The sequence below is a fragment of the Lissotriton vulgaris genome, chromosome 9, assembly GCF_964263255.1.
Source record: "Lissotriton vulgaris chromosome 9, aLisVul1.2, whole genome shotgun sequence".
NCBI lineage: Eukaryota > Metazoa > Chordata > Amphibia > Caudata > Salamandridae > Lissotriton > Lissotriton vulgaris.
Genome location: NC_141697.1, coordinates 139,341,227 through 139,362,817, shown reverse-complemented (window position 1 = coordinate 139,362,817; position 21,591 = coordinate 139,341,227). Strand labels below are relative to the sequence as shown.

Here is a 21,591-nt window from a genome sequence, read left to right as displayed (position 1 = left end):
TAGTGAAAATACGTGGGTATTCTATAGTATCTGAGTTCACATGCGCAATTGAGCACACAGGCCTGCGTTGGCAAGCTGGACACATGGACCCTGGCACCATCGGTTCCAGTGTGCTCACAGAAGCCTGCAAAGGCAGGCTGGCTATGGGTTTAACCATCCCAGGGGCAAGGGCACCCTCACAGGCCTGTACTGGTAGGCTGGACACTTAGTCACAAGCACCATATGTGCTAGTGCCTACGCATAGGCCTGTAAGAGCAGGCCGGAAGTGAAGTCCCTAGCGGCTAATGTATCAATGCATACAAACAAAGCTGCAGGGCAGACGGGACACAAGTCCCTAGCACCATCGGTACGAGTACGAACGCACGCGCCTGCACTGGCAGGCTGGACACGGGTTTACCCCCTACTGGGGCAAGTGTGCTCACACAGGCCTGCGATGGCAGGCCAGACACAGACACAAGGGTGCATGCGGGCACACTCTAGCCAGCAACAGCAGGCCTGACCCGGGTCTGGGAACATCATAAGTGGGGGTATGCACACATCAGTCTGCCATAGCGAGCCTGGCACCTAGCCCCAATACCGCAGCTGCAGGTGCACACCCAGCAGCCTGCAATGGCAGGCTAGACACGTATTCAAGTCAGCATGAGGGACTGGGCGCACACCCATGTCTGCAGCGGCTGGCTAGGCACACAGGTCTGCAACAGCAGAACACCCCCTCTCTCAGAACATAGAGTTGGTGCCACTTCCTAACACGTGTAGGAAGGCGCTCGCACTTCCCCACCATCTTTAAGGTGAGGAAGTGCCCCGGATCCTGATGCCACTCAAGCGCATGTAGGCTCTTCTGTGGGTGGCAGGCCGTTCCCACCGCCGAATATTTGAGGTACCTTTTTACGGGGCAAACATAGACACAGTACCAAAACCAGCAATGAACGCACCTCCTTCCTAGTGCATGCAGGACAGGCATGCGCACCTTCCCTCTGCAGTTCAGCAGGAAGGTGTCCAGAGTCCTAAGTTCATGCAGGGAGAGTCAGCAAAAGCTAGCAGGAAAAACAGAAAAGGTTTTGGGGCAATTTCCTTAAGAAGGGCCATTCCCAACAGAGCCCTCAAGGGAAATGTATTTCCACAGTTGAAATGGTTGATGAAAAGGTTCCCTTGGTTGGTTATTGCCTTGTGGATTTCCTGGAGCTTTCACTCAATCAGGACACTATGCTAGAGGGGTGTATTTGAACATGGCTTCATGAACCTGTATGGCAGACACAGGAGCTCTCCATTGACAGGCTTTGCGAGCCTGAATTCCTTAAAGTGGAGTGGGACATGGCACATAGATATTCTTTCTTTGGATGGGTACTGCTACATCCCTTTATGCCCACAATGAGCCTTTGACTATTAATTTTTTTATTAATATCAGTCAGTTATACCAGGTGGTAGTATCAGTACTTTGTAAATACTGTTTTGGAGAACTTCAGAACTGGATGTTAGAAATCCCAGCAGTGGCTGTGTGATATTTATCACCTTAAAAATTACTACAGTTTCCATTATCAGTGTATGATTTTAATTGAAATACCATTTGTTATCACTCTATTAGTATTCTCCCCTTTGCAACCCTCTAAAACAGGAATTTGCTTCAATGCATTTCAATGACAGCAATACTCAGGAGACCAATCAACAGGCACAACGCAACAGTTACCTTCATGTAAACTTCTACCTACATGGTACCTTGAAAAAACACCCCAACTAACAAATATTCATGTAGATTACACCACAGATGTTATGATTCAGATTTACTCTAGCAATATTGTTCAAGACGGAGGACACTCCCAGGGTGTGATGTACACCTCAGGCCCTTGACTCTACTCTAATCAACCTGGGAGTGCCTTCTCCCTTGGATAATGTTGCCCAATTATGCAGATGATGCTATGATTTCTGATCACAAGCCAGGAGAACTGTTGTGAGCTCTTGTCAACGTTAGTCAATAGACAGTGGAGAATAAGTTGATTATTAATGCAACTAAAACTTGGTGATTACATTTGGAAAGAGCAACTATAGTAGGAGGAAGTTAATTGCTGAAACAAAATTGCAGGAGGGGTGCATATAGATGTTTTCAAATGGACAAAAGATTGGCTGCTGGACTCAAAATCAAGACTCACCCAAATCCCAGTCAACACCCTTTCCTGTGTTAACAGTAGGTATGGTGGATAATCACCTAAACCCCTGCTAAAGTCTTACAAAGCCAGAGTACTACTGCTGTTGATGGATATCGAGCGGGTGTTGTTTGCAGATATCAGTTAGTCATTTGATAGTTGGAAGCACCAATCTGAAGATGAATATTGTGTTTACGGCAAAGTATCTCCTTGGAGGTAGTCTTTTGCTCCTCCTAATAACTGCTTCTAATTAATTTAAAATGAGCTGCTCCAAACAAGATGTTGGGAAGACACCATATTCTGTACCTTAGAAGAAACATTTTTTAAATTGAAAAATAGTAGGGACACCCTGTGAAAGAGACAGCATGAGACTCGAGCGAAGAATAACAGTACCAGGTGGCTATAGTGTCATTCAAGATTTGAGGAGCAGAAGAACTAAACCAGACAACTCAGACAACCTGGAGAATGATTAGCGTAGCAGCAGAAAGAATGCGTGTGTAAGGAGCTCCCAGGGCTGCAACAAACTGCTAAGCATGTGGAAAAGGGTTGAGGAGGAGAACCCACCATGCCCATGCCAGACAAACTATAGAACTCCCAGCGCAGCACCACTAAATTCCTCTGGCCAATGGCTCTGCTGCTAGACCAAGCAAATGGGTGGGGGTGAGGAAAGAGAAGGATACTGGATTGGGGGTTGGGCAAGAAACAATAAAGAACCAAAGCGTCCAAAACATTTAGAATACTCCAAGAGGGGTGGCAGCCTTAAGCAGGAGGAAATATCTCAGGTTACAGAATACAAAAACATGAGAATTTCTACTGTTAAGCCAACTAAACTCAGTGCACAGCTACCAGAAGTGATAAACTAACCAGCAAGGGTGAGGATTGTAACAAAAAGCTATTACCGAAAGACTGATATGGTAATACAACGTAATCTTACATTACACTACACCCCCACAACGCCCTACTCTGAATAGCACAAAAGAGTATTGGAAAGGCCATATCTATGACTTCCCTAAAATGAGGGAAAAGAGACTCCTCAATACTACATTGGAAACCATGGAGGGTACAGTTTTCAAAATCTGCACTCCAAACACACAATAAGAATCCTTGATAGAGAATGTCATTAGGGCCTTGGTGGGGGCAGTGGGAGACTACATTATCCTGAGTAGCAACTACAAGTCAACCTGGGACCCAAAATTAAATAGACCACTCAACATAATTACCTAAAGCCATGTCTGGACACAAGACTGATTTGAGGAACAGGGCCTAGTGGACATGTGATAACACCTCAATACGAAAAAGAAGGATTATTCCTTCTGTTCCCATATCAGCAAATCATATACCAGAATTGATCTACTCTTTATCTCCAAGTGTGTGCTACACAGGATTCTTAACACACAAATGAAAGGGGTCATAATATCAGATCATTTCCATGTCAAAATTCTCTTGCAAGGTGGTCCCATTGCTAAAATGAGTAATATATCAGCCAGACATAGCGAGAGATTCACAAGTAAATCTGAACTGACACAGGGCATCAGAGACTACTTCTTGGGGAATGACCCAGAGGACACATTGTTCAGTAACAACTGGGATGCGTGCAAAGTGGCGTTAAGGGGCTTGCTACATCCCTCACTGCGTTCACTGCAAGGAATACTTAATAGAAGCCAAACTCTCCCAAAAGTTCGAGAAGAAATCAAACATAAACAAGAACCCATTAAAGCCTGAGAGGAGGAAATTGTACTTTTTCAAGCCATGGTGAGACTATTAAAAGCTACCAAGGTAAAAAAACATTTTTTACATCTAAAACAATTCTTTTATAAATAGAGTGATAAGGCAGATAAGCTCCCACAGAGTGAGAATCCAAACAATCAGAGAGCAAATATCTAAATTGAAATTCCCTGATGCGTGCAAAGTGCTAAATAGGAGAGGAAAGGCTGAGATATTTCTAAACTGCTTTCAACATTTACAACAGTTCAACAATTACATTCAGCAGGGCAAGGAAACAGAGAAAACAAAGCCGCTTTTATCAGGTGGTTCCAGCTTCCAACTGTTCCTCCTGAATGGAATTAGACAAATCAGTAGAGTCATAGGAGATATTACACAGCAACAAATCTATTCACCCCAATAAAACCCCTGGTATGTACAGGCTTTCGGTGGCCTTTTATAAAGACATTGCCCCTCATTCTTGGCCTTCTTATGGCCCTCTTTAACTCCTTTAAGGTTTCGCCCCAACTATGAGAGAATTAAAAGTGTTAATGGTTGTTAAGCCATGGAAGCCATCAGACTAATGTAAAGACGTGCTTGATTTAGAGAGCACAATTTTCACTAAGATCTTTATAAAATAGGTTTGACAAAATGCTAGAACTGGACCCACTGATCTTTGTTGGGAAAGGAAGGGCTCTGACAACATCAAGAAGGTGATCCATCTGGTAGAGAAAATTAAGAGGAAAGGAGTCCCAGTTCCCCTGGTGCCTTTAGATGTTAACAAAAAGCTTTTGACTGTGGTGCTTGAAAGAATAGGTCTTTGACCAACCATGAAAAAGTAGATTCTGGTTAACTATAAAAACCTGCATGCCAGAATCAAAGTTAATAGAACATGCTTTGATGATATCTGTCGGCATAGGACTAGGCAAGGCTTCTTCCTTCCACCAATCCTCTTATCCCTCTTTGTTTTAACTATTGCACCATTAGTGGCATTGATAAGAGGTAATCAAATTAATTACAGCGTAATGATTTGGAGCTGAGGAGCATACAGTCAGCTTATTTGTATATTAGAAGCTCCTCTCTTTAACAGAACTGGCTGAACTTGTAAATTGTCTGAAAGATTTCAAGAAGTTCTTGCGGTGTGAAATTGATAAAGGCAAGGGAAAATTTATGAGGAGGAAGCTCTATGCGGGTTGGAGCAGTCTAGGGAGCGAATAGCACAGAACGGAGCGGCAAGGAGCAAGCCAGTGTGGACCAATACGGGGGTCTCTATGTATTATCCAACGGAAATTTGGACAGCCGAGCAGAGGTGGAGGAGCGGAGCGGCTAAGAGTCGCGGGGCAGCAGAGCTGCCAGGCTGTCAGAAGGCAGGTGCGTAGGCACTAGGTGGCAATCCATGACTTAGCGAAGGCAGCCGGAGTAAGGTAAGCCCAGCTTGCTCACAAAAGGGAGCTGCCAGTTTACTGGCTGTTCCTTCACAACTGGCTGATTCTTCATCCGCAGCCGCCTATTGCAGACCATACTTGGTTTTTTACCTGACTCCCGATGGACAGTTGTTGATACTCTGCCTGAACGCCTGACTGCCCTCACACTTTCTCATCTTTGCTGTACCTCTGCCCCATTATACATTTCTGCTTCATGGTGGCACACTTGTCACCAAGCAGGCTACCATTGAGGCTGCCGTTCATGGATCATGTCGTACTGCTTCAACTACATCCATTTTGCTTTCACTCCCTGTCACCCCATAAAGGACTTTTTCAAAGAAGGCTGTGCTGCCTGCAGCATGTATAAAGAGATGATAAACCTACAGCAGGATCTATTAGCGTGCTTGTGGCCCTTCCCACTGGTTCATTTGGTTTGTGTAGTACCATTAAAGGGAAGGTGAGGTGGTGCTTTCGCCTCTTTTGGCAATTTTGGCTGTATTACCAAGTAAATAACTTAGCTAAACCAAATGAACTCTAATGCATTACCTAAAATATATTAATTAAATTTACTAATAGAAAAGCACTAAGGGCCTATCCATGCAACAACAGGGCTCAAATTGGATTGGAGTTTTTGATAACGGATTACTCTCTTTTTTTATCCAGTACTTTGTAGAGCATCCCCCTGTGCACCTGTGTTTACAACTTCAGCCGCCAATAGCAGTGGTAGATGTAGATATATAAGGTAACATGAACAGAGCAGAGTAAAACTGCTGGGGTGCTTGAGCCTTGATCAGCTATGGTGATTGTAATCTCTATAATCAGAACGTGTCCGCTTCTTGCTGCTGGGAAGCTTTTTGCCTGTAAGCCCTGCCTAAAGCTTCGGTCCCTCTGCTCCACTGATGCTTTTGGAGAAACTAGTATGAAAGAACGAAGCTCTGCTCAGGTAGACTAATTAATTAAGGATCTGTTCAAAGACCATGAATTCTCTCAGGTATAAGGCAGCATATCTAAATGCAATGAAGGGCTTAAGCCATCTTTTTACCTTCTTTCAAAAAGAGGATGTGGAATTTGGTGATATTGACCCAAAGCTGACTAATCAGGAAGTCTCCGCTGCAAAATACAGAGTTGGGAGACACTGCAAAGTCTATCTCCCTGTTGCTTTCGCCTCCGAATGTAAGGAGCCTAGTGTCTGGGAAGGATCCCAAATATCACAATAAGGAACTTACTTTACCTGATGTTGATATTGATTTGAGAAATCAATTGTCACATAAGCTAATCCTCCCTACAGCTTTTTCAGGTCAACCGCAGAAAGCAGATATCTGCCAAACCTGATTTGGAGTTACTCTGGAATTCATCTTGTAATTAGCCCCACAAACCCCCCTCCCCTCGCCCCCCTCCACCCGTGCAGCAATTAGTAATTTTCCAAATTTCTTAAATGTCTGGAAAACTTTTTATCCTCCAGCTTAGCCATACTAGAAAAACAGTTAACGACGCAGACCATATTCAAGATTCCTTATTGACAGTTCTTAAGGTTCTGGTGGGACGAAAGGATGCGAGGAGGCTCTTGTAAATTGGGTTACACAGTTGATGAACAATGGGAAAGAAGTAATTCTCCCAATCTGGCTATAGACTCCCCCCGGCTACATGTCTCAGGAAAAGTCAGTGTCCAAGAACTGTGGGATACAGATTGGTAAATCGCAGTGTCTGGGTGTAGATGCTTCTCCCCAGTACCCATGGGCAAAGATTTGCATAATGATTGTGGGACTCAAGCCGGCCAACCTAAATTTAAGAAGTCTTCTAGGTTCATTGAGATGCAGCAGAATGAGGAAAGTCCCAGTTATTCTGTAAAATCTTTTTTAATCCTGGTTTCCTGAAATCGGCAGCCACATATTCTTCAGAGAAAGCCTCTTGTTCCAGGGTTAACTCTTGGTTTTAAAAATTTGTCAAAGGGAGCTAGGCTGATGCTCCTAAAGAGAAGGCAAAACTAAAAAAATAAAGTTTTTGGTGAGAACAACTACAAACAAGGAATATAAAAAAAAGCGTTTTTTTTTTTTAAGGAGAATGTTGAGGCTGTTTCTATGGAGGGCAAGGTGAAAAATACAATTAATGACAACATAAATGATTTAAGGACTAATAATGTTCACTTCTCAAAGAGAGATCTGACTACAACCGGTCCCCTGGCAGGAACGATAAAAGATGTACATTCTGCCCCTAACATTCCCCGCTCTTCACTGCTAGCTGATCTTATTCCAGCTGCTGAACTATTTTGTTTTGATTCAATAGATAATACAAATGTATGGGTAGATGGAAATGATGCTTCTCTCTCCTCCCTGAGGTTAGTCACTTGTATGTTGTATTTTGTAGCCTTGTTTGAAATTTGAATTATTCATTTTTAAGTCGAGCCTGGGCAGCATATGCGCTGCCCTGCGAGGCATACTGTATTGAGGTATGGTAGAAAAGCTCCGCCCATTTCCTGCCCATCATTTCAATTGGCTCCTGTTACTGTCCTTTCGAAATCGTTGCTTTTGATTGATAAATAGGCTTAGTAGTTCCTCCTTGGTACCACCTTGTCTGCTTTTGTAACCTCCCCTAAGGACTGGACTTTTTACTTGTATTGTTACACGGTCTGCTTTTTCAAAGCTGTGAGCACCATTTTCTTTAATGATCTAACACTATTTTGCCCACAACGTGCTTTCCTACAACGCAGCACACCGCCCGCTTTTATATTTTTAATAGTAATGTATTTATTCAATTTACAGCGCAGTCCACTTTTACTATAGCGGCAGCGCTTATTTATTTATTTAATTTATCTTCTTTCCATTTAACAGGCGTGCTTATTACATTATTTAATTCACAGCCCAGTCCGCTGTCACTTTAGCGGGCGCGCTTATTTATCTATATTTTTACAGCGCGGTTCGCTTTCACTTTAGCGGCCCGAGCTGCAGACCCTAAAATTATTTCTTTTTGGGTGAAGGCGCTTTCACTTTAATGTTGGCCACACCCCTCTCTTTAGATGCTGCTCACTGTACCTTGAATACGGCGAGCAGCGTCTAAAGAAAGGGGCGCAAGTTTGAGCTATTTGCATTATAAATAACAATGCCTTTTAAATGTGTGTTGCTTTTAAAAACACATAAATAAATGCTATTGTCATTTACAATGCCAATAGCTTAAACTCTTGCAAATATGAGACCTATTTCATTGCAAATGCTTGTTATTATCATGTTTTGTGGCTATTGAGAACCTTAAAATGGTTCAAAGCAATGCTATTTCTCTTGTTACCTTATTGCCCTCTCTGGTAAGCAAAACAAGGGTTTTGTTGTAGTCTAAAGTAATAGCTAATTTGATTAGGCAAAATAGAGATTTCCTCCAATGCAGAAGGATCAATGGAATTCCTGTACACTGGGAAAATAAAAGTTATGAAGAACAGCATGAAAACTTGACTTGCTACCTTTCTGAGAGCTACCCCTTGGCTATGAGTGATATTTCCAGCGAAAATTCAAAGCTCCTACAGGTCTCAATAGTGAATGGAGAAAGATATGTTGTTAAACAAGAACCATAGGGTCCAGGCCTCCTCTTCCTATAATAGAGAATGATCAATCTAAATGGAATTGGTTGGCCGGTACCCATAGATCGGGCCCAAGGATTAAATCGTATAGTTCATTATAACTTACAAGTGGTTTCCTGGAATGCAGTGGGTCTATTGAATAAACCTGGGAAATTGGATTTTCTAAATAGTTTTAGATGGATATTGTGTTCTAAGCTGTAGTGCTGCCCCTTCTCGGAAAGACCATGCAAAGGGAGGTATAGCCGATCTTTTAAACAATAATTTTAAATGGAATTTCAATAGTATCTCAGATACTCCTACTTTTATCAGGCTGTAAAATCATCCAAATCCTGGGTGAGAGTATGAGGTGAGGGATCCTATTTTAGTTGTAAATGTTTATATTCCCCCAGACTCACATAGACTTCTACCTCCCCTGTTTTTCTTTATAGATGAGGCCATGGATCAGGGGTATGAACTCCAAATTATTTCCAGTTACTCTATCAGATTATTTGCTGACATTGAACGAGAACGCGTGTTACATATTTACCCAATCCACTTCCTGTTAAAAATAAAAATAGATAAGAGAGGACAGCTACTAAGAAGCCTATCAAGAAAAATTAGTGTGTAATTACAAACAGCAGATTTAACAATGACTCTCCTGCACATTTACTCTTAAATCTTTGTTGGGCTGTTAAATAATTGATTATCTTATTGCTTCTTATTCTGTTTTTAATCTTACACCGGATTTGTAAATTATTACAGCCCACTTCGTGATCATAGAGCCCTAGTCTTCTCTACAGAGATTAGTTTGTTAATAGTGGGGTTGTGGAAATGTGATGGATTCAACTTCAAGTTAATAAGAACTCTGGTAGAATGCAATCGCACGCTGGAAGGGTTTTTAAGTTGAAATGGCTTAGAGAAAGGGCAGTTAGTGACATAGGCATTTGGAAAGCTGATGCATGTTGCTTCTATTGTGAGTTTATGAAACATATTGTTAGTAGAGGTTGCTGGAACCATACTCTGTCATCTCATAGACATCTGCCATTTTTCTTTCTATGAATAAAGAAATACATAGACTGACTAGAATTTAATTTATCTCTTTTTCAAAGAAAAGAGACCGGTTAATAACCCTACTGAAGAGGAGAAGAAGATGTTTAAAGATTGGTTTAAAAAAACAGAATTCCGAACATAAATGGATTGACTTCTCAACCAGGCCTATCACTCTCACTCCCACCAGGCGCAGATGCTGTCCGGCAGCTCTGTCCTAGTGCCAGTTCCCGAAATTGCCGCCACTGCATATGAGACAAAACATCCGCAATGTCATTACTTACCCCTGGGACATGCTTTTGCACGAAATACTACTTTCAGCTGTAAGCATTTTAGCATAAAACTCCTTAGCAGTCGCAAAAGTCTCAAATCCTTTCCTTTCTGTTTGTTCACTAGCTCCACCACCGTCATGTTGTCTACATGGAACAGCACCAACCTAGTCTGAAATTTCTGGCCCCATACCGCCAGTGCAAAAAGCAATGGGAAAAATTCGAGGAACTCTATGCTCCTCCCTTGTTTCAACCAGTGGCCCGTCCATTGCTCGGCACACCATTGCCCCTGCTGCATCAGGGAAAATTTTAATCCGCCAGACTGTCCTGTCTTCCTCAAAGTCCACGGCCACACTATTAAAATCTGTCAAAAACCATACCCTCAAATCTGCCCTAACTCCCATCGAAATCCTGACTCTGTGGTGTGGGAAAACACCCCAGACATGGCCATGCCGAGGTATCAGCAAAATGTTCTTCCAGATCTCATCACCCGGCAAGCAAAATTCAGAAAAACCATGAGTTGTTGAACCCTTTGCAGGTCAATCTTCTTTTCCCCGATCACCCACAACAGGAAGGCCTGCATGTCTGTCACTTTACCAGCGGGCAACCTAGCCACCCACTGGGCTGATTCCAACTCAATGCCCAGGAACGTCAATCTGCAGCTGGGCCCAGTTGTTTTTTCTGGCTAGGGGAACACTTAAGTCCTGCAACAAAGCCTGAAACTGTTGTAGCGCTTTCCCTCAGTCTCCGGAATTTCCTTTTCCTATGAATAAAAGGTCATCCAGGTAATGAGACACTTCCTGGTGACCACTACTCTTCATGAAAACCCACTGTAGGAATGTGCTGAACATCTCAAACAATGTGCAAGAGTTCACGCACCCCACTGGCAAGACCTTGTCTACAAAGATGGCCCCTTCGAACTGCATCCCCTGAAAATGCTTACATTTACAGGGGCGTCTGGAACAGAAACCCTTGTTGAAATTCTAACAGGCTCTCGTAGGGCCACCCCCTGCTTCAGTGATGGACCTGCACTCACTGCGCTGACATTAGCCCCTCCCACCCCAGTCTGGGCGGGATGTGCCAGAAAGGACCGGTACGTCACTGGCAGGCCGCTGGCTGTATGTGTGGATGCTGACGACTGAGTGGATGACATCCATTCCATCCACAGTTCCTGGTACATCTCCCCCATGCCTTATCAGGGTTAATACTGATTCCAGCCCTAAACTCCTCGTCATAGCTCAACCATGCAATCACTCCGAAATGCATCTGCTCCTTTCAGGTGATGTCCATGTATTTTAATAAGGCTATGGCCCTGTCTAAGTGCTTTTCACAATAAATAGTGGCATATAAGAGAAAAGGTGAGGTGTAGTTTTCCATGTTAATGGGCACCCTGGGCTTACTCATTAGCTCCCACTCTTCTTTCTTTGACCCTTCCTTTGCCTGGATCTCCCTATGTACTAGTTTAAAGACATCCACGTATTCATGCCTCCAAATCCTATTTCTCATTTTGTCAGATATGTGTGACCCCATGGGAATAGCCAAACCCATATAACAGAGTTTTTGTGATGTTTGTCATCTCCCTTTTCCTCCTTCCCCTCCGTCCCTTCTACTTTGTCCGTCTGGACGCTCGCGCCAACCAATTGTATTTGCTTTGCCCCCGCTGCTGGAGACATTGTTGCGCCTGATGTCACCCCTGTGTCCCTTACAGACCCATCTCCCACACCCACCGACTGGCAGGCTTTCTTCCTTCTCCCTTTTGGACCTCCGTCCCAAGCAGCCCACCAGTCACCCTCACCTGATAGGTTTGCTTGTGCCTCTCTGCCTTTGCCCTTGGTGCTGGTTTTCTTCTGACTTGTCTTGTCTTTGGCCGCACTTGCCTCCTGCAAAACACCAAATATTCTGGTTGCCTTCCCCGAACCACCTGCATCCCCAAACGTCAAATACTCATCACTCCGTACTTTGCCTTCCTCCAACTCAACACTTTCATAACCATAGTCTAACTGCAACTCTGACTGAATCTTTACAGGCACCCACATCACTTTATGCACCGTTGTCTTCTGCCCTTTTCCCTTCTTTACTGAAACACCGCTACAATCCTCTAAACATGCCACCGGTGCCCGATCCCTCGTTGGAGACGGACCCCCCTGCTTCTTCTTGCCAGCATCTCAAGGCCGTTTTGCGCCTCACCGGCGCCCCATCAATTCTACCGGCCTCTCTTGCCGGTTTGTGCCCCCCAGGCTGCTCCAACTTGAGGAGGCTCCGCGCCACCAGGTCTCTCCACCGTCTCGGCTGTCCCTGTGCCTGTCCTCGTGTGACTCTCCTCCTCTACCCATACCCGTTTGCCCTTGGCTCCCTCAACCCTAGCATCGTCCTCAACCCTTGCTTCCTCCTCCGGAGTGAGACTAAGCGGTCCATCCCCCCAGGGTTCAAATCCACGGCCCTCCCTGGCTGCGCACATGACCTCCCACCTCTACTCAGAGTCCTGGATGATCCGGCGTTGTTCTCTGACTTTTTCTTCAAGGTTCATTCCTGCCCATCTGGGGAGTATGGGTGGGGGGCTGTTGCCCCTGCTGCCCACCTCCCTCACACCCGCTTTTGGAAGGGTAATGCTCGCCGGGCCCTACCCTCACTTTTTGGCCTTATTGTGTATGAGCTGAGGGGCCCCCTGACCCCCAAACTGCTGTGTGGCCTGCAGTGCCGGCCTCCACGTGAGGTCCATGGGGGTCTCATCCCACTGCCCTGCCTCCCCCTCTGGGGTGCTGCCTGTTCCTGCCATGCACAGACCATGCCCATCTCCCAGGCCACCCTCCTCCCTCCCCTCCTCCTGGCATGCTCGTTTCTGGCCTTCCACCAGCCCCAGCGTACTGCAGGGCCGGATCTACAGGGCCCCGCTCCCCTTCCTGCTTCCCTCTCGCGATCCTGGTACACTTGGAGGATGAGAAGGAAAAGTGGAAAGGCATAACAAATTGAACCCATAGATACCATCTAATAGGAGCCAACACCCACACGTGTGTGCAGGCTGAACAGTCTATGGCACAGATTAGTGGGAGAAAAGTTACCACATAATATCCAACACTCTAAAGTTTGAAAAACATCTTGTCTCCTGACAGAATACCTGGTACGCAAGTCCTGTGCATGATACATTCTGTAACAATCCCAGCGCTCCACCTGTTTGATACCGAGCAAGCTGAGGACTATGAGACTTACATATGACTTGTTCGTAGCAGGGGTGGTGGGCTCCCGAAAGCCCTTGAGTGGGGTGTGGAGTGCCATGGGAGTGAATAATAGTTGGGTAAGGTAATGTATACGTTTTGTACTTGTTGATCTAATTAGGTTAAAACATTTCATTTTCATGTTGTTAAAATTGCAGGGCAACAGCCTTCTTTGAACCATGAAAAGACAATAGTTCACAGAAGGAGGAAATTACACTATAGCGGCACTATATGCAGATACAGCCAGCACTACATATCAGTACTGTGTATAATGTTTGTAATTCTGAATGACCTAAGTGTGTAAACCTTGTGCTCTGCAAACTAAATACAATGTGTTATCAAAAAACAAAAAATCTAAATTGTTGTGATTAGCTGGTGACTTTCACCTTAAGTAATTAATAGGATTTAAAAAGTCAAAGGTTATTTCTGTAAACAAATTGGTTATTGTTATGTTGAGAAGTCTGTTCAAATGTGCTAGTGTCCTTAATAATTGTGTTGAATGTTGTATTGATAACAGTTCAAAGTATATATGGTTTAATTCATTAACCACAAAATAACATATTGTATTAATAAAATGCAATAAAGGAAAATTATTTTGTAATTCAAATTACCAGTTGGAGCAAAAATGTGTAGGCAAAAAAAAAATGTTGCTACAACACACCCCTGGTTAAACTATTTATTTTTAGTGCTAATTTTCCTAGAAAATACCATCTACAGTCACCCAATATTTGCTTATAATTCTCAGTATGGAACTCTTACAGGGATAAGAACTCAGCTGGGGTGGAGTAAGGTGGGGCCCCTACAGTGGCTTACTCTCAGCACTGTACATTTCAAGTGACCTACTAAAGGGAAGCAGAACATTTGATGACTAAGTATAGTAGTGATCCTTTCTTGACCAGTTATTTTTGGATCAATGTACTGCCCTTATTGAAGCCAGTTAGTCTTAAAGGGAGATTGTGTTTTGTTTTATTTTTGACTCTGGAGATTTGAAGAATGGAGCAAATCTGTGCAACAAATGTTCAGTGGTGACCAGAAGAGCAATACATTATGGCTGAGCATAAGCCCCTTTCTACAAGATGAGGAGTATGTGTTCCTTCCATAAGTAAAGAGATAGCACTAGGGTAAGAAATTCCATCTCTCAATTGCATCACCCAGATTTTGTGCTTTTGTATCCACTGTGATTGGATTTCCTCCAGGGTCAGTGGTTTCCTTTATAGGCATAATAGCACATACGCTGATTTAAAATGGCTGCCCTTCCTCTTCACAACACGCCCTCCTAACACGGAACTGGCCTGACACTTGTCAAGTCGCTAGGATGTTAATGGAAGGTGTGACTTGTGTATAACATGTGGTCTGTACTCTGACTGTTCTTGTACAGAACAGGTCACCATCCTACAGTTAAGTTTTCCTAAAATAAGGATTGTACTAACTTTTGAAGGGTGCTATGTAGGGACTACTTTAAGAAGCAACATGAACCGGGGAATAAAAATGTGAAATCCAAATTAAAATAATTGTATTGGAAATATAGTTTTAATAGGCTAAATTCATTATACTCTATCAAGTCACTGACTGAATACACATAAGGCAAATTAGTGTCTGGAGGAAATGATCAATTATAAAATGCAGATGCACTCCTTGGGGAGCACAGGAATGCATTGCTTTGTATATTGGGCCCATGTGTATGTGGGATGTTAGAATTTGTAGTTAATATACTCAATCCAAATGGAACTAATTCAACTTGAACTTTGCCTTGTTTCATTTGGCTCTGTGTCACTGGTCAATTTATATCTTAGAGCTTGCAAATCTAAGCACCATGTTGCTTGTGATGAAATGACAAATAGGGTTCCCTCAAAGGTGTCATCTCATTGCTACCTGCCTTTACAGTTACAAGCAGTTTCAGCAGGTTTGTGTTTCTGCTAATGCCTTTCATGAGTTCAGTTTAAATTTCAGACAAACGCTTCACTGGGATATTGAGGCCCTGATAAACCCCTTAGCGTGTCCCTATATCCAACACCATAACCCGGATCCTGATGATGAGTCTTGGGTACACTGCCTTATTTTGGTTCTCATAGAAGAGGCATGCAGTTTGTTCTTGGACTGGGTCCTGTGACCCAGGTAGAATGGGTTGGTTTAAAACTACAACAATAAATGAGATTAGGGAAAATATGCAGAGGTGGGTTTCATTCTTGAATCCATTTCTAAGTGTAATGTTGTGCGGCAAAAGTAAAAATTACTATTGATTTAAATACATTTTGTGTTTTAATGACAGTGACTTGAAGGGTTTATTCAGGCAGGTCCTGCAAAGTCTCATGCACTTGAGAGGTACAGGATTTTTCTATGTATCAGCTTGGAAAACATTTATTAGAATGTATCATGCTAAGTAAGAACCTAAAAAGTGACATATATATATATATATATATATATATATATATATATATATATATATATATATATATATATATATATATATATTATTGTAATTCGTCTAGCGTGAACTACTTTTAGACGTTCTCACATCCTTTTCTCTGTCTTTTTTGCTAGAATTTTGAATTATGTCATGATGTACTGCTAATAGTAAACAAACTGAAGTTGTGTTAAAGTCTTATTGTTTATTCCCCCCAATGCTTGTAGGGATCAGCTGTAGGAGAGATTTACATTGACGATGGACATTCATTTCAATACCTTCATAAGAATGAGTTCCTTCACAGAAGATTCATGTACCACAACTTTGTGCTTTCCTCCAGGTATGATTGCATGAGGATCTTCTATATGTAATATATACATTGTTTGTGGTTAATCACTAAAAAGGAAACTTTTCTCAGGTTCAGAATTTTGTTGTGCAGATGTCACAAACTTCTCTGCATGTTTCCACTCGATCATTATGTTTCTGATTGAGCAATTTAATCCTCAGTCTCCCATTTAAAAACATTCATAGAACATGGTTCACTAGTCAGGGAGTCTAGATTTGTGTATCTCTCTTGAATGCCTGAGTTCCATGTAGATTGCCTGACCACAGCATCACATCTGAGACCTAATGTTTATAGCAACTGTGCCTTGCAACTTAGAAACAAAAGTTGGACACAAAAGGTAGATGCAGCAGGCAATCAGAAGACTTGTGTCACATGATCCAATTGAAAAAGTATTGGTAATAAATAAGTTGGTGTGCATCTTGTCTTTAAAGTGGGGACTAGGAGAATGACCAGCTGGTGTTCACATTCCAACCCTTCTTACAAACTCATCGCCAGTAGAAGAAGCAGAAATATATAGACATCCTGGGATACAAACAAGACTCTAATCTTGACAGAAAAAAGACAGGACAGGGTTCCCTTGCGTGCAGCAAACACCACACAGAAAACACCATCAGATAACCATTCTATGTAAGGTTTCACTTAGAAACCCCTACACTTAACACTAAGTAAGACACAGAAAACCCATTTCCCTTGTCTCTTCCACTCTGTTCTTCACTCTTTATCCTTCTTTCTGCCTCTCTTGTCTGACTATTATGCTCTACTACTGACTTATTTCCTTTCATCTCTCTACTCCTATTTATACACTTTTTGTTCCCCTGTATATATTGTCCTTGTTTCTTTTTCCTCCTAGTTTAGCTCTGGCTCCATCTTTCTCTTTCTCTGTGTTTCCTTCTCCTCCCTTCTTTCACTCTCCTGCCCTCTCTTCCTAGTCTCCAACCCTTCTCTCCTCCATCTCCCTCCTTTCTCCACTGATAACTTTCATTCTTCCTTCTCTTTTTCTCCCTCTACCCCCCACCTTTTGTCTGTCCCTCTCCTCCACTTCTCCTGTTTGACACATGCTCCAAACTATTGTCTACCTGTACCTCTATTATTCTTTGATTTAGTTGTGCAGCTGTGTACATGGTTAAAAACAAGCATAAAGTCAATGATAGGATAGATAGATGGTAACTTCTAGCAGAAGAGTTTCAACTCTACGAGTCCAGAGTAACTGAGGTGGAGTACCATAAAAGGGACAAGTTATGAAAAGCCATGGTAGACAGGAATCACCATCAGCCATTAAATAATTTAAAGCAGCACATGTTTCCAGGAAATACAGTAGCTATTAGACAGACCTTTGGTATCAATATGTCTGTTCCATTCCTATGACAATAAGGTTTTAGCCCATTTTTATAGTGAGCTTCACCAAATATTTTTGTGTGTGGAGACAAATTCTAGCCTCTGTGTATGTTAGCAGTAGAACATTTCATAAAGGTCTACCTGGGCCTTTCTTTTAACTTGTCCTGATCACTGGAATGCAGTGAGGGTGTGCAAAGGCCATGTTATCTATTGTGGAGGCAGTGGATCCATAACCTGGTGGGTTTTCTGTGTTTTGAGGATAGATGAAGAAAGCATGCATACATTAAATCACCCATAATGTATTCCCAGTGCATTAGGTGAATCATATATATCTCTCCTGTTTTGGTTTTGGTGCAGCAGTGTCTGACAGGAACAGATCACACTGGTCAGCTCTAAATCCAGCAAAGGTGGAAAATGCAGCATCTGCTATCAGAGGCTGATTTAACTAACTGACCCTTCTCTTTCCAGGACAGATGTTCAGTGTAGGGACTTATTCAGACTTGCAGCACTTATTGATCCCTATGTAGTGCTCAAGGTGGACACAGATCTAACATTACAGCAGCTCTTTTATCTAGAAGACGTTCTCATTAAAGATCCGCAAAAACGCACCTTTTAAGGAGAAGAGCTGCCTAGTATTAGGATGGATTGAACTCTGCCCCACACATTGATGCGAAGAGATGCAGAGACAGCCAATATTTCAGCACCTCTGTATTCATGAGAGTGGTACCCCAACTTAAGTATCTAGTTATCCAAAGAAGGTGATTTGTATTCAGGAATTTTACAGTGCAGGTACAATTAACAATTCAGGATTTCTCTAACTAGGAGCCTAATGAGGGTGCAGGCGATGCAACATTAAAAGAAAGTACTATGATGAAATGTAAGACCTCCCCTCCTGTAAACTGGTAATAAAATTCAAGTACATCCCTTTGGGAAGAGCTGGTGTCTTCGCATAATAATTGTAGCAGTCCTTCAGAGTAAGAAGTGCCAGTACCTCTCTTGAAAGTGTGTCACCTGACTCACCTCCTGTGAAAATGTACCTGTAATATATCTGTATACCTAAATAGCAGTTCTGCAGAAATGTGTTGTGACTGCATAAAGGTGGCTTTACAATTTTAGACAGGAGGTAAGCAACTCATTTAATTGTATCAAACAGCATGAAGGCCAATCGTAGATACATCCAATGACACTGCACGTATCTGGTTTCTGGCATCTATTGACAAGAAACGCGTTTCGGCTGGTCAAACACGCTTTCTCAATTTGACCAATCGCCATTTTTTATCCTTCATTATATACTCATCAGCCCTTAGATATAAACAACATACTTCGGTTTTAACCTTGTTGCAGCACTTATATTTTCACTTGTTTTTATCATATTATTTCAAACACCCATGGCCTCAAATATCACTTATATTATAATTAAAACATTAAAAAACGAGGTGTATTTCAGATCATAAAATTGTTTAGCGTACATGATATTATCTTTTAACATATATTAATTCATAGCTGCAACAAAGGAGTTCCTATGTAATCATTCTCTCAGTACAAGTAAGGTATAACGGCTATTTCTGAGCAATCCAGTGCCGCTTCTGTCCCAACATTTTGAATCATACCGTCTGATCCACCAACTAAATGTCCGTTCCCCGTCTTTACCGCCATGCACCACCAGCGTTAAGGTGCAAACCTGTGAACTGCACCCTTCTTTGTCGCAATGCCAGGATCAGGGACCGTGGCAGACATTTGCCTGGCAGTAAAGATGTGGACGGACATTTTGTTGACGGATCAGAAGTATAACACCTTCGACGCTCATGACGAGCTGAGCTCGTCATGGAGCATGGGTTTCTGAATATTTCCGCACCCAGCGGGAATTGCTCTAGCAGCCATGGAGTTAACTGGCTTGCTGAGAAGTGTTTGTGGTAGTTAGTATATGTTTTGAAGCACTGAAGTTCAGGGTCAGTGCTTGTCTCCACATATACCCAGGTTTCACCAAGACTGAAGCCTGGGTGCTGCAAAAAAATAACTATTTCTACAGCAGGAAAAGTAACCATCCATGCTGTATTTTACAGAAGACCAACAGAGGTAGGGCTTGAGCAGTCTCAATCAAAGTTGAGATGTATCTCTCTTGCCACAGCTCTAGAAGGTCATGAATAGGCAATCCTATTTCGAAAGCTAGACGTTTTTTATTTGACCATTGCCTCCTTCTTAAAGGCTGTGGGCTTTGGACAGTAATGTCAATTTATTTATAAGGCTTGGGAGAGGTAATGAAAAGTGCTAGATTGAGAGTACTTTGACTCCATATGTTCCACAGCAGATCAAGCTTTTGACGCTGAACACTACCCAATCAGAAAGGTGAGAGAGCTGTTGAGACTGTGAACATGATGTTGTGTCAACCAGCAGTTCCAGGTACTGAAAGATATGGCAGCCCTTCTGAGAAGAAGCATAAGAATGTAGAAGTCTTATATTTTCTCATTAACCGATCTCCTTACCTGATGAGAAGTAGCCTCTCTCTCTCCCGACCTAATATACATTTTTTTGGCAGCCCTACTGACATTGAGGCAATTTTTGCATTAAGGGAGTTGTTAGTACGGGTTCTGCGCCTTCAGAAGTAACAGAAGGGGTCCTTGTGACAAAGTATATTAGTGTCTCTGCTGAGAAGTGCTGGTGGTACTTATTAAAATGATTTCACTCCTCCCAAGAAGACTGTGAAACTGGCCCCTTAAAATTAGAACAGCCCAACTGATAAGCATGAGTAATGTCCCTTTAAATCGTATACAGTAAATTAAAATTGCCCTCTTGAAAACTGCTCTTAGCTTATTTTAGTGTCCATTAATGTACTTCATATATTGATGAAGAAATTAAAAAAGGTATACATTCAGTTAGTCATAAGTCTTTGTTTTTTTCGCTTCTGCAGTATCAACTGCTAGCATTTGACTGAATGCTCGAATACGTTCTATTGCTGGTACTGAAAGGTTGGTTGTGGTGGCCTAATAGTGCACCATGCATGTCCCAGCACAAATGTTATTCCCATCTCCTCAGCTTTCATTCCACCCACTTCCTTCTGACTCTGTCACCTAGCCCTACATTGCTTCTCTCTCTGTCTTCTAGCGACACACAGTCTTCCTCTCTTCCCTAGAGAAACAGTAGCTTACTTTCTTTCGCGTCCCTAAAAATTCCTGTTCTATCTCTCTTTGTCTGTCTTCCAAATCCATTGAGATCCAGAAGCAAGTTTTAACGAATCCACATGTTTTCTTTTCAGCTCTGCAGATGAAAAGGGAACGTACAGCACTGAGTGTCTGCTAGAGAAGGTTCAGATCCTGGGGATCAGTAAATGTCCATCATCTGTGGCAGTCATTGAATCAGGTGAGCAAAAGTTCTTATCACTGTACTCCATAGGAGCAAAGCACTGCTGGTCTAAGCTTGGGTAAATACCAATTTGGTTTGATGTGGGCAGCCAATAGTCAAGGGAGCATACTCTAAGTGAAACATACATCTGTGGTTCTTAGGTAAGACATTCTGAGTAAGGGCAGACCATCAGCTTGTGCAAGATAATACATTTCATGTTCAGAATCTTATTTGGAAAAACTCTAGGTTTGAATTATGAAGAGGAGTTGTACTTTCTGCATGGCAGTGGGAGTTGCCCATGGCTAGAAACAAGATAATGCCTATAACTGAAATGCTGTGTGTAGTAAATGAAGTAATGAGGCCAATGAAGGAATATAAGGCATTTATTATGCACTACAGAGAATAACTGGTGTTCCCATCAGAAAGCAGGGAGCTAACTGACTGGGGAGAACACAGTGGAAGATGACATCAGGAAAATGGAATGTAAGACTTAAAGGGGTACAGCAAAACATAAGTGCAGAGAATACAACATAGCCTCTTCCCTTCGTATAGAAGAAACAAAAGTAAAAAAAAAAAAATACTAAGCACATGTTCTTCGTTACAGAGAGAGACCTTACTTGCAAACAAAATCATGTAAGTAACCCGGAGGTCTTCTCACTCTCTGAGCTCTACCAGCACCAATCTCATTAGGAGGCACATTACCCCCACACTCAGCCTTCTTGTACAGTGCCACACGCCTCAAATTCCAACTCTCACCGTTAAATAGAGTCACAAACCTTTTATGGACAGACTTGACCTTAAATGGTCCCCTGAACTTCGTCAACCCGACGGC

General features: G+C 42.6%; 1 protein-coding gene across 3 annotated transcripts in view; it reads left to right on the top strand.

The window, feature by feature from the left end:
* Positions 1 to 21,591, top strand: part of GANC (glucosidase alpha, neutral C) — a 460,990-nt gene that overhangs the window by 417,033 nt on the left and 22,366 nt on the right. For all 3 annotated transcript variants that reach the window (XM_086937212.1, XM_086937211.1, XM_086937213.1), the window contains 2 exons: positions 15,967 to 16,079; positions 20,674 to 20,777. In XM_086937212.1, the coding sequence (XP_086793338.1) occupies positions 15,967 to 16,079; positions 20,674 to 20,777 (217 nt within the window). The remainder of the gene's footprint in view (positions 1 to 15,966; positions 16,080 to 20,673; positions 20,778 to 21,591) is intronic.